Here is a 13,610-nt window from a genome sequence, read left to right as displayed (position 1 = left end):
GCACGGGTGATGTCATATAGATATCAGTATAATTGCATTTCTTTCCAGGCAACCATTCACTTACCCTTCGTCTCTCTATCATTCAACTGGTTCAACCTAACGATTCGGCTGGTTTCACCCTGCAAAAATGGCAAATTTTGTTACGATAGAAATCATGGGCACAACCCTTCAGGTCACTGAAAGGTATTCGGATTTAGAACCACAAGGCTTGGGTGCCTCTGGAGTCATCTGGTATGCTCTGATCACTGTATCGCTACCTCTGATGAGTTACTGACCGTTGCCAATAGCTCGGCACATGATTCAATAGGAAAGCAAACGGTCGCAATCAAGAAGATTGGGAAGCCATTTGAGAATCCTGCTGTGACCAAGCGCACGTACCGTGAGGTACACCTTTTAAGTAATATGCGACACGACAATGTATGTGACAAGCCCTGCAGGAATTGGAATCGTGACCATGAAGACTCATCAATTTTAGTTGATCAACATGCGAGATATCTTTATCTCTCCGTCAGAAGATCTGTATGTAAATCACCTGTCTACGTGACCTTTGAAGAAGCGTGCTGAGTATTCTTGTATTACAGTTATATTGTGACGGATCTCATCCGGACAGATCTTCATCGTCTCCTCCAATCAAAACCAGAGGCTTTGGAAGCCCAATACATCCAGTTCTTTACCTATCAAATGCTGGTATGTTCATTCAAGCTGAAAGAATGGGCACTCAGCATCACTGACTCATTCAGCGAGGATTGAAATACATTCATTCCGCTGGGATCATTCATCGTGATCTCAAGCCCAGCAATCTTCTGATCAACGACAACTGTGACTTGAAGATCTGCGACTTTGGATTGGCTCGAGAACAAGACGCCCGACACATGACTGGTTATGTCGTGACGCGATACTACCGGGCCCCGGAGATCATGTTGACTTGGCAGAAATACACCTATGCGGTCGACATTTGGAGTGTCGGGTGCATTTTGGCAGAGATGCTCCTTGGAAGAGTTCTCTTTGCGGGCAAGGACCACGTGCATCAGTTCACATTGATTACCGATATTCTGGGGAAGCCACCCAAGGAGATCATGGAGAGAGTGTACAGTCAGAATGTAAGATCCAGCAGTGCGGGAGTCCAAATCACGATCTAGTCATTGACCGGAGAACCTTTAGACATTGGAATTTGTGGGATCTCTACCAGAGCGGAAGCCTCTTCCCTTCACATCTCTGTTCAAAGGTGCCGATCCTCAAGGTATGCGCCGCTATACTATCGTCTCATCTCAACACCAGTGTCCATCCATGTGTCCAAAATGCTGATTTTGATAGCTGTCGATCTGTTGGAAAAGATGCTCAATATGGACCCGGAGAAGAGGATCACCACGGCAGATGCACTTCAGCACCCCTATGTCTCAGCCTACCATGACCCCGAAGATGAACCCGTCTTTGAAGGCCAGATTGATTGGTCTCTGTTGGATTCGGAGCTGTCCACAGATGAGTGGAAGAGTAATATGTACGTCTGCGTTCGTCGATGCCAGGACTTGATTTTCTAATTGACAATTATATCAAGGTACATGGAGATTTTGAATTATCACCGTGGGGGTACTCGCGATGGACAAGACAAGAACAATTCGACCACAAAGGCAGACCTTGACGACTGGCCTGCCGACCAAATGATGGTGGACACCTACTAGTGATTTTTCCACTACTGTCGATGACACTTCTCAGACTCAGGAACGCCACTATAAAGTATTATGCCATGAGCATCGCACTACCTTCTCTCTGTTGATGGGCCCCACCTGCAGGTCGGGACCGGGGTGGCAAAACCATGAGGCGGTGGCGCCCTGAAGATCAAGTGGGAGATGACCTCATCGGCTCTGACGCCTTTTGGATCAAAGTATAGAGGTATGGAAAATATGAAGCACGAAAGTGTAGAATACCATCTCGGTTGTGGAAGTTCTAAAAGATATATCATCAATGTGGTTAATCTATATAGAGTCAAATATGCCAAAGAGGAGTCATTCAACCACGGAATTTCTTGAATTGAATCTATCAAAAGATCTCGACCGCGTAAGGTACGAGGGCCCACTCTGATTGGGTGGCTCCTCGAACACCCCCATTGCAGAAAACCTGCTTTTGAAACTTCGCCGACTTACTCAAATGCTCGGATAAACCCGAGTTTCTCAGACCTGGAAATCATGCGATCGAGTCATTGAGTGCTTCAGTATGACTGCGATTGTAGCGAACGATTCGGGTGCGCGCTATCGTCTGGCGCAGGAACGCGATTTTCGCAAGTAAGGGAAAAACTACGTCATTCGCAAGCATCGAAAATTGCTGACCAGCTGTTTCCCCCGCGACAGGTATCTACCGTGCGAGTATTCGGCCGCGCAGTACGCTCCTTTCGATCATGCGAGTCGCCATAAATACACTCCTCAGCCTTCGCCGGACCCTGCCTTGACTTCGTTTGCCCAGCTCGCAGCAATCCGCCTCGGAACTCAACGGGCCCTCATCACTCTCTTCGATCGCACACACCAGCATATCCTCGCGGAGGGTACTCCATCATTGAGTCTCACTGGGGGCAAGCCTGAAAATGAATGCGACAAGATGTTACTGGGAAGCTGCGTGCTTCCCAAAGAACGAGGCCTCTGTCACCACGTGGAGGATGTGCCCATCTCCGCCTGCATGAAGGATGGGGAGTCAGTGGAGGGCGGTGTCCTGGTTGTTGGTGACGTGAAGAACGACTCGCGTATCAAGACCAGTTTAATCCTGGAGACGCTATCGAATGTTCGTTTCTTTGCCTCTGTGCCTCTGATTAGCCCTCGAGGGCTCATTGTTGGTTGTCTCAGCGCAATGGATGATGAAGTCAGGACTTCGACACTTCCAGAGCACTCGCTTCGCTTCATGAAGGACCTGGCTGATGCCATTATGAAACACTTGGTGATGGGCCATTTCACTCATAAGAGTCGGCAGGCTGAACGGATGCTTGTCGGCCTGGGCAGCTTCAACGAGGGGAAATCCACCCTTCGCCATGCCTGGCAGGAGGAAAATGCGGAGGAAAACGCTGAGAAGAATCCTGAAGATATGATAGAGGGTCGGGCCAACAGCCAGCAACAGCGTCTACAGGACGAAGAGGAGAAAGATTCGACTTCGCTTGTCGTTCGAGGACCGAAACAAGCCGAGAATCACACTGAAGGGGGAACAAAACAAAGTGGCTGGGGTCCGGACCCCAGTCAAAAGACTGGGATAGAGGTTTCACCCAAGGATAGTTCAATGCGAAGCGTGATTTCCGGAGAAAGTCCACAGGAAGAAATGCATACAAACAGCATCAAGCAGGTCTTCTCGAGGGCAGCAAACTTGATCAGAGAGTCAATTGGAACCGAGGGTGTGATCTTCCTTGATGCGCAAAGCGATCGCTTCAGAGGCACAGGTGATCAAGCCGGCCACAGAAGGTCAGACCCTGGGATACCGAGTGATCCATCAAGCAGTGATGAAAGTACCGATTCAAACTCACCGACAAAGCAAGACTCTTCACCCACTACTTCGGACGCAGAGGAAGACACTTCACCTTTGTCTCTATGCTTGGGATTCTCAACCTCGTCGGGGTCGTCCATCAATGATGACTCACTAAGCGGCCCACCGTCCATGGTACATGAAGCTTTGTTCACTTCACTCCTTCGACGATACCCACGTGGAAAGATATTCACCTACGATGCCAACCGAGCCGTATCTGATGAGAGCGACGGCAGCACACGGGAAATACCAGGAGTGGAACCCAGCTTCAAGCCCGATCTGCGAAGATCATCCAGCAAAAGGAGGAGCAGATCAAGCTTCCAAAAAGATGCTAATCATCTTATCAACATTTTCCCTCAAGCCAGGAGTATTCTTCTGTTGCCAATCTGGGACTCGGACAAACGAAGGTGCTTTGCTGGTACTTTGGTCTGGACAAATGACCCAGAGCTTGTGTTTACATTCGAGAATGAGCTGATGTATGTTTCGGCCTTTGCAAATAGCATCATGGCCGAAATCAATCGTCTCGAGGTCGAGATGGCAGACAAGGCTAAGACCAGGCTACTCAGCAGTATTACCCATGAGCTTCGAACACCATTGCATGGAATTCTGGGCACTGCGGATATTCTCACTGATACGGCTATGAATGCCTTGCAGCACGGAATGGTTCACACAATTGAATCCTGTGGCCGCACTCTTCTGGACACCATCAACAACTTGCTGGATCTCGCGTTCCTTGGCCAGAACAAGAATCATCAAGGCAAGAAGATGGGAGAGAAACACTTCCCCGCCACGAAGGAGGGAAGTCGTGATCGAAAGAAAGAGCGCGGTGAAAAGGCTGCATCTTCGCATGTCAAGCTTGATGCGGTGCTTGAGGAAGTGGCCGAGTCCGTTTTTGCCGGATACAGTTTCTACAATCACCCCAGAATGCCGCCCCCTGCTTTGACCGATTCTTCTTCACGTTCAGCGGGTCAAACGAGTAGTTCCAATCAGGTCGGCCCACGGGCCAGCGAGGTCACCATCATCTTTGACATCCAGCCTGACACAGAATGGGAATTCGATACCCATCCTGGTGCCTGGCGTCGCATTTTGATGAATGTCTTCGGTAATGCACTGAAATATACAAAAAAAGGCTACATCTACCTTGGACTGAAGTCATCTGAAAAGACTGGTTCTCGACGTGGCTCACAACTGGCTCCGGACTCACCGGAAAACCAAGAGGCCGAGTTCGAGGTCACTCTCACCGTCAAAGATACCGGCAAGGGTATTGGACCTGAATATCTGCAGAAAGATCTCTTCAAACCCTTCATGCAGGAGGATTCACTCATGTCTGGCAGTGGACTGGGGCTCAGTATTGTTCATCAAGCTGTGGGGTCACTTGGTGGCTCGATTGAAATCAATTCTACTCAGGGAGTCGGCACTGAATTATCGATCCGCACTCCTCTTGTGCGCTCCCTCGACAACTCGGATAATGTTTCCTCGAATTCGGAGTTCAATTCCATTTTAAGTTATACCCAGGGGAAGTCGATCGGATTTTTAGGTTTCGGATCGTCCCTCAACTCTCAGCGCGACAGGTCCTTGTTCGAATCCCTCGAGCGATTGTGTCACGACTGGTTCGGCTTGACAGTTACAAACGTGTCATGCTTCCAAGGCGAGCCCCTTCTCTTGGACTTCTACTTGGCTGTGCAAACCGAACTGGACTCTGAAGACAGAGGGGGCAGAGATCTTTTCGCCCTTGGGAAAAACTTACACGGCACAGATGGCAATGGCTCGCCAGTCGTCGTCATCTGCCAGTCACCTGAAGAAGCGCACCATATGTTTGTCACGACGAAGAATCGTGGAGAGGCACCCGTCTTCGAATTTATCAGCCAGCCTTGTGGGCCACGCAAATTGGCCCGGGCACTGAATCTGTGTATCAAGCGACAGCGCGACTCCCCGTCCGGTCGATCTACCCCTGCTGAGCCGACTCGCTGGGTTGAAATGCCGGAATCTTCTCATCTCCCAGTTGATCTCGAGTCCACCGATCCACCTGACGAGCGTATGAAACTCAGCAAACGACCGACGATGGAGACAATGGGATCCGGGGAACGGTTCTCTCGACAACACTCGAATGACGAGAGCCAGAATGGATCGAGTCAAGATATGTCACCAATGACCACCCCCACGAACGGTGTGAATGGTGTAAATGGGGTCCATGAGGAACCAGATTACTCGCGGCCATCTGTTCTCTTGGTGGACGACAACGATCTGAATCTTCAACTACTGTGCGCCTACACAAAAAAGACGAGTTACGAATACATGACTGCTCGTAATGGAGCCGAAGCTGTTGATGTTTACAAGGCCCACCCCGACATTTTCCGAGTCATCATATTAGGTGTGTTTCCTTCTTCTCCGACCATGTTTGTTACGAGACTAATTTATCCAGATATGTCAATGCCCGTCATGGATGGCTTTGAAGCCGCCCGTCAAATCCGTGCCTTTGAGAAAGAATACCGAGCATCGCACCAGGATGTGCCTTCACTGAGCATCGTTGCCTTGACAGGACTCGGAGGCGCAGCTGCCGAAGAGGAAGCCTCCGCGTCTGGCATTGATGACTTCCTCATCAAGCCTGTCAAACGAGGGGATGTGCAAAAGATTCTACAAAAGTCGCATAGTCAGTAGACTGGTGGTAGTTCACAGGTTCTTGACGAGATACGAGCAACGACATGTGCAGCAGTCCAGAAGAGCCGTCCCAGGAAAGCATGGGTCACTCTTTTTTTCGCGGTGCAGATACGATTTTCCTTGGCTTTTTATATCAGGTTAGAATACAATGTATACGATGTACACAATTTCAATGTCATATTTGGCACTTTTTTAATGCACACCCAGGCGAGTGACGATTTTGATCCATCGGCTCCATTGCAATCCTGATATGATTCCGTAAGAAAATACTTTTTCTTCTTGGTCCCCAAGCCCGTTTCTCATCAACACTCTTTGTACGTTCATGGGGTCTCCCATCTGCGTTCATCAGCGCTTGAGAACAAAGTGTCTGACGGCGTTGCGCAAAGTACCCGAAAGTGGTTGACCTTTTTTTGGAGCTCATATTGTCAAAGTTGGCTCCTTTCAACATCGTCCAGGCAAGATGGCCGAGTTGGTCCAAGGCGTCAGGTTAAGGTCCACCTTAGCACCAAACATTGGTTTCCTGATCTCGTTTACGGGGCGTGGGTTCGAATCCCACTCTTGTCATATCTTTTTGCGTCTTGTTCTCAAGATCATTTTTAGTTCTTTGCTGGTCCAGCACCAAGTCGTGTCTTGCAAGTGCATCCTTTTCTTTAATAACCTCGTTCAGGATCGAAGTGGTGGTTGTCATCTTCTTCCCTAGATGTTTCAAGCGAGTGGGTTCCATACGCCTGCAACGCTTCGAGGCCAGTTAGTAACGTACACGGCGACTGATTGGCATAGAGTTGTTCATAGCTACAATCGAAAATTGGAGCAGGACAGGATCCAACGCATAGTCACTTTTATTGTGCACACAGTTTGCCCCTCGATAGGCAATCTAGACCTACCACCGGTGGATTACTAGAAGTAGGAAGATTTATTCCAGCATGAAAGGGTGGATTTCATGACTCAAAAGATCCGCCTTTGAGAGTGTCGACTTGATCATGATCCACGGAACACCCCGGCTATTCCATCGATCATGGATGATCTCCATAGTCATCCCTTGTCGATCTTCACATCTGCATAATCATACCAGGTCTGCATGATCTACTTGATGACTTCTCAACCCTCAGCACTCCTCGTGACCCCTCACCAACTTGGCTGCATTGACTTCAGCCATACGTAGCATGTCCAGGAACCACGTCAGAATAACCGGCAAATCAGGACCCCCGCGTCATACACCCAGACTAGTGCGGTCGCAATACTCGCGGCGTTCCGTAAGGCTAGGATCGGCTGCGGGTGGATCCTCACAGTGTGGACCTGGGTCTCAAGACACACTCACGAGCCTCCCTCTTGCTGTCCCCTTCTTCAATTTATGGTGAAAGTCATCAGAGATTTTGGGAGGTCTTTTTTATCCAAATTCGAACTGTCTGAAAGGAAACGGTGGACAGCTCGAGGGAACAGATGGATGATGCAATGCGGAGAACCGTTACTCACCGCCTCGGCCACACCGGCCAATTAACGGGCAAAGAAATAATCCGGACCGATACAAGTGTTTCTTATCACGATAAGAGTCCTACCTTCAGTGAATCAGTGAACTAGATTGTCCTCTAGCACAGCCACCAAGGTCTAAAGGGGCCCCCCCAGACTAACGCTATTAATACTTTTCAAGGTCTGGCCACAGGGATTGTCGGTCTAATACCCCTACGGCGGAAGACACACGATAGCTGCTTCTCGGCGTAGCGTTGGTTGGACAGTCAGGGTGCACGAGGCATGATTTGCCAATAGAATCACGACCACTCCACTCTGGTGAGGCATTTGAGCCATAAAAATGCCGCAAGAATGTACGGGTCGGGGTGTCGATTTTTGGCTATAGTTAATGCCTCGACTTGGTTCAAATTCGAGTCGAGGGTCAAGGTTAACCAAACATAGTTGAATCTTCGCAACGTGTCTATGGTGGGCAAAGCAGGGAATACGGAGTTATCGTAACAATACTGTAATACAACAGTGTCCTGACTTTTGGCTGGATGGAAATGCGGTCAGAGCACGTCACGCGCTCGGTGGATCGTGGCAGAAAGACCTCATACATCATCCTCGCAGCAATTGCTTCACTGATCTCTGATCTTTGTACTTTCTTCATTCCAGGACCCTACGACACCGTTGTCAGCCCCAACACGATATCAGGCATATCAAACTGGGTAAGCAAATCATCATAGTCGTGCTTATCAGTGGTACCTCTCTCCCCTCTCCCCTCTCCTTGGCTGTGGAATGGACCCTATTCCGCCTTGCATCCATGCAGGTCATTTGGACGGTAAATTCCCAGGATGCATCCGACACGGCCAAGGAGTAATTGAGAGGAGAGAGGCTTAAGCTGTATACGCACGTGGCCATCGGCCTATGACTTGTTGGGCCTAAGCTAATCTCGAAATCCCGCAGCTTCAAAACGTCCCCCATTATGTCTACCCAAACTGCTCCGGCCGTCCCCCCGCGACCGGCTCGATCACCAAAGCCCCTCACGTCTATAGACAACAGCATGCCCAAAATCCCTCCTCGCCCATCCAACCGCCGCATGGACCGGTCCATGTCTCCAATGCGGGACAGCTATGCACCATCTCCCTTCAACGAGTGGAGTGGCCCGAGTCTTAGCCGAACCACCTCGAACGATATTCCTCAGCGCCCTCCGAGTGTGACAATTCCCTCGCTGGGTGAAGAGGGCATTGAGTATGCCGATCTCAATGTGGAGAACATGTCCGATAGCGTGAATCAGGCTCCGGCAGAGACTCGCAACATTAGCAATGACCTTAAGATTCATGCTCCGAGACCTTCTCTCCCTACTTCGAGTGCTAAGGCAAAGGTGCAGGCGGTAACCCGTACGGATTCTCGCCAGGCTGCAGCGGCCGGACTGGGTCGCGAAGCTTCTCCGGCACGCGAGGAGCATGACCGTGCTGGTCGCCCGCTTCACTCCCGAGCGAGCCATTCACGGGCCGAATCTTCTACTGCGTCGTCTGATCGTCGCCATTCCGCGCAGCTCGGCGAGGAGCCCGGCTTCCGAGTTCCCATGTACCCCAATGCGGGTGACGTCCAGGCGCCGTCCCCGGCCCCGTCGTCTCTAGATCAAGGTTCTCAACAGCGCCGTGGTCGTCACCACAACCGCAGTCGGAGTGGCCGAGACGCCTCCTTGCCTCCAGGCAGTTATGGTCTTCACGGACACGGTGTGCCCAATGCCGACAAGTTCGAGAAAGCATGGTACGAAAAGCACCCCGAGGAGTTTGTCAAGGAAGAGGGGCAATACGGCCCTGGTGTTGGCAGTCCTCGTCCCGATTGGGCCTTGAGTAGCGATGATCTGAATAAGATTGTTCGAGCGCCAGCTTCGGCTGGCTCTGGTAGCGGTAAGTCTTCCATCGTTGGGTTTCAGACCTGAATTGAGCTAATAATCTCTTACCAGGTGCCTCGCCTGCTGCGGTTGGTACTCCCGAAGAAGAGGTTGGCTACCTTGCTTCAGATGAATATATGCATCGCATTGCATCACCAGCTCCGGATTCTCGGTTTGATTCTCAGCCAGCCGTTGAGTCCCCTCTGCGAAAGATGAGCTTCCCCGTTTCCGAGACTCAGCCGAAGAGCCCTACTCGATCCACGCACCACCATCGGAGCAGCTCATGCGGTCAGCATGAAGGCGTGATTCATGTCGACGATCCCATGCACCCCCTTCATCACCCGGACGGCTTTGCCCCCACCCCTGCATTCGAAAACCACACGCCCGAGGTAGAGGAATCCACTGAATACGAGGAGCCCATTCTTGCCGCCGATGAGATGCGCCCAGAGTCGGCCTATCTGCATCCTGCAGTTTCCCCAACCTTTGAACACAGAGGTAGCTTCGATGAAGATGAGCATAGGCGAACGCCTAGCTTTTCGCATAGCCGTTCTAACAGCAGGTCAGCAAGTGCTGGAGCTGCTCCTATGTTAACCCGTTACGACTCGCGTGAGACACATGAGGATAACCACACCCCCTTGGAAGATGTCGAGGAATACGAGCCCCTCTTCTCCGAGGACGAGTCTAAAAAAGATGGCCCTATCTCTGCGGCAGAGCGCTTCAAGAAGCGCCCAGAAACTCTGAAGCACCGATTCCCTAGTCAGGATATTTGGGAAGATACCCCCAACAGTCTACAATATTACACTACTGTGACGACTCCTGATCTCCCCAAACGCGACCCTTCTGAGAGCTTCGAGACATCCGAGCAGGAGGCCGCACGCCGCATGAAGACAAAGAAGATTGATTCTCACAGGGTGGCTAGTTATATTCTTGAGGGCGATAACGCTCGTGGCAAAGATAAAACTGGGCGACCAGATTACAAGCGCTTCCCCAGTCGAGACATTTGGGAGGATGTTCCCGACAGTCAGCAGCTTGTGACTACCGTCGAACCCGCCACAGATGAACTTAAAAGCCCTGATGCTTCCAAGCCTTCGATCCCCCCCACGCCCGCAGAGACAAACACAATCAACGTCTCCTACAGGGAAGCGTCAGCCGCCAGTGATTCCAGACCGACCCAAGCCTCAGATTCCAACCCGCCCTGCAAAGCCTAGTTCCCAGGCTCCAGCCGAGGGTGCAGCCATACCCAAGGCGAAGCCCACCATTCCAGCCCGTCCTGGTGGCAGCAAAATTGCAGCTTTGAAGGCTGGTTTCCTTACAGACTTGAACTCTCGCCTCCAGCTTGGTCCTCAACAACCCAAGCCCCAGGAGAAGGAGCCTGAGCCGGCGGCCGAGAAGCAGCCATTGAGCGATGCCCGCAAGGGACGAGCCCGGGGCCCGACTCGGAGAAAGCCCGCCGTAGAGAATGCCAATGCCAGACTACCCACCATCCCCGAGATCAAGATCACCACGGCATGGAACGTCTGGTCTGTCGGAGAAGACGGCGGTCTGACCGTCGGCAACGAGGCATCTCCCTCCAAAACCGAACCCTCCATTCCATCCGTACTCCCCGCAGCCCCCGCACTGGCCAAGAACACGGCTGGTGAACCTGTCGATCCAACCCCGGAATCACCAGCCGCTGAAATTGTTTCACCCGGCACTGCCCAACCCGACACCGACCCAATTGCCGACGGACCCGAGACCACAGAAACTGTCGAATCCTCCGTGATACCATCCGAATCTGCACCCAAAACAGACTTGCCCGGAGAATCTCCAGTAGGAGCCGCGGCCGTTTCCGAAGCGATTCCAACCTCCACAAAGCTAGATGACGCCCTTGAAAACATGGTCGCAGCAGCTGACGGCAAGCAGTCGTCTGATGGCGATATCCACGCAACCGAGGGGTACTAATTGTGATAATTGATGTCCATTCATTTCTTACCTTGTCTTCTTCATTCGCTTTGTTGTTCATGACCGGTGGGAACGTGCTCAGCGTAGTTGGGCGCACACTAACTAAACCCTGCCTTTCTGAGTTCATTTTCTTAATTGGATCTGGATCAGAACATCAATTCCATGGTGGCATTGAAGAGCTTCGGCTTGTGAAATGCCTGCGTGTTCGGCTTGTGTGGCATTGCGCGTTAAGTATACTGTGCTCTGTTGTCGGTGTTGTAGATCAAGAACTTAAACTCATTAGAGTATTGAAGATTACGACAAGACTCTACACGGGGGTAAATTTAAGCTAGAAATAATTCATTGAGACTGGCTTCTGTGTTGGAATGTACATCCGAACGAAGATCACGATCTGTGGGGATACTTGTGCAAATAATGAGGGAAAACAGCAACTTAGTTTTTTCTTCTAATTTGTTTTTGAATATTATTTTCGGTTCTGGGGATATTGCATAAATCAAATCCACGAGCGTGGAGATATCAAAGTACAAAGGTCATTTGTCCACGGATGACAGAGGCTGACGGGTATTTTTTTTTGGGTTGATTCCTTATGTGGCGAAAACAAGACCATGCAATGACCATTGAAAAATGGCGAAAAATTTAAGATACCGTAACGGAACATGAAGTTCTCGATAAAGGGAAATGCAGAGCAATGAACCATGTGACTGTTCGAGCATTTAGCTCACAGGCAGCTTGGAGATATCGCCTTTGCCATCCTTGATCCACTCAGGGTTAATTAAGCGATCACGCTCAGCGTAGAGCTGCTTATAGGCACCGCGAATCGTGCCGTCACTAACGTGAGCCACAGCGGAGATTTCCTTGGCGGACTTGCCCTGGCCCATCAGATGAGAAGCCATGTATATGCAGGCTGCCACGATGGACAAGGGAGAACGGCCAGCGAGATCACCCATGCTGGTGACATGGTCAGACAGAGACGAGGAAACACTGGTGATTTGATAAGGAAGGTCGAGCATGTTGCAGAAACGGTTGCATAGCTCGCTCGGCTTGGTAGAAGTGGTCGTAGTGTAGGTGTCGTTGGGATCGACTACACCACCCATCTCGAGGATCGCGTTGTGACGCTCGAGATTCTGTGCTTGGAAGAACTTCTCCAGCTGCTTGTAGATACGACCAATTTCCTTTCGGCTGACTTTGGTCATGGCAAAGATCTCGGTGAATGTACGGGGCACCTTGCACTTTCGGCATGCGATGAAAATGCAGCCTGCAATGATCACATCCTGCGACTTGCCCTTGAATGCTTTGGCGTCGTCTACGAGCTTGTAGAGCCACTTGGCAGTGGTAGCCACGTTAATCTGTATGTTGAAACCATCACAAAGTGCACCAATTTCCTTGTACGCCGCAAGGAGCTGCTTGTTCGCCTTCTCATTGGACTGCTTGTTTTGAGCACGGTAGAGGTCCCGAGCACGGCCGGAAGCACCACTGGCGATCGAGGTCTCAAGTTGATCACCGTTCAGTAGCGGGTTGGAGGCATCACCGACTCGGGAAGGGTCGTCGTTATTTTGATCATCGTTGGAGAAGGTTCGCCATTCGGAGTGCATGTCGATCTCGCGATCAGCTAAGACCAGACCACAGGAGCCGCAAACTGTCTCGTGGGAGTCGGGGAACTCCAGGTTCGGTGGCACTTCCTTGCATTCGGAGCAAATGATGGTCGCAGAGAGATTTTTCTTCCAAGGGGTAGTCGCTTCGGACCTCGCCGCAGCAGGGATGGCAGCCATTTTCTTTGCGTTTCGTATAGCCTCGAAGCGTTTGGTTTGTCTCTTGGCGACTGTTTTGGCACTGACCCGCAGATTGTATTTTTGGTTATAGCAACGGAACCAAAGTGGCGAATACGTCTTGACGGTTGTGGTCTGCAAAGGAATATCCAACTACTGAGCAAACCTCAGCAGCGAACAATGAAAGACAAGTTGCCGCCTCGGGATGTGAGCCACTAAATGGTCAGTCATGTTAGCCCACCACATTCACGATCAAAGCCAAAGACGAGCCAGCGCAGAGTCGTCTGACTTTCATCTCGCAATGCGACAGTAGATTCCTTTGAGGTTGTCATTACCTTTAGGATCGTGATCTACTCACACCTTGAGAATTCACCCCCGGAAATGTGAAAAGAGCGCAGACA

The 13,610-nt window shown here is 50.9% G+C and overlaps 4 protein-coding genes across 4 annotated transcripts; 3 read left to right on the top strand and 1 right to left on the bottom strand.

The window, feature by feature from the left end:
• Positions 1–127: 127 nt before the first annotated feature.
• On the top strand, positions 128–1,679 carry N7477_000063 (uncharacterized protein; the record flags this gene model as incomplete). Its single annotated transcript, XM_056961726.1, has 8 exons — positions 128–231; positions 288–417; positions 476–519; positions 582–687; positions 741–1,100; positions 1,162–1,240; positions 1,315–1,498; positions 1,556–1,679. 8 exons carry the CDS (start codon positions 128–130, stop codon positions 1,677–1,679), a joined length of 1,131 nt encoding a protein of 376 aa, XP_056826729.1.
• A 532-nt stretch (positions 1,680–2,211) lies between these two features.
• Positions 2,212–6,153, top strand: N7477_000062 (hybrid sensor histidine kinase/response regulator; the record flags this gene model as incomplete). Its single annotated transcript, XM_056961725.1, has 2 exons — positions 2,212–2,279; positions 2,346–6,153. 2 exons carry the CDS (start codon positions 2,212–2,214, stop codon positions 6,151–6,153), a joined length of 3,876 nt encoding a protein of 1,291 aa, XP_056826728.1.
• Positions 6,154–8,584: 2,431 nt separating this feature from the next.
• On the top strand, positions 8,585–11,443 carry N7477_000061 (Aim21 family protein; the record flags this gene model as incomplete). Its single annotated transcript, XM_056961724.1, is given in 3 exon segments — positions 8,585–9,518; positions 9,575–10,629; positions 10,646–11,443. 3 exon segments carry the CDS (start codon positions 8,585–8,587, stop codon positions 11,441–11,443), a joined length of 2,787 nt encoding a protein of 928 aa, XP_056826727.1.
• A 713-nt stretch (positions 11,444–12,156) lies between these two features.
• Positions 12,157–13,212, bottom strand: N7477_000060 (transcription factor SUA7; the record flags this gene model as incomplete). The annotated part of the gene is made up of 1 exon (XM_056961723.1): positions 12,157–13,212. One exon carries the CDS (start codon positions 13,210–13,212, stop codon positions 12,157–12,159), a length of 1,056 nt encoding a protein of 351 aa, XP_056826726.1.
• Between the last annotated feature and the right edge of the window lie 398 nt (positions 13,213–13,610).

Source organism: Penicillium maclennaniae (genome assembly GCF_028827695.1).
Source record: "Penicillium maclennaniae strain IBT 15551 chromosome Unknown utg000001l:1.0-3280838.0:1.0-3283122.0, whole genome shotgun sequence".
Taxonomy (NCBI): Eukaryota; Fungi; Ascomycota; class Eurotiomycetes; order Eurotiales; family Aspergillaceae; genus Penicillium; species Penicillium maclennaniae.
Note: the sequence above shows the minus strand (reverse complement) of the source record. Positions and strands in the feature narration are given on the sequence as shown.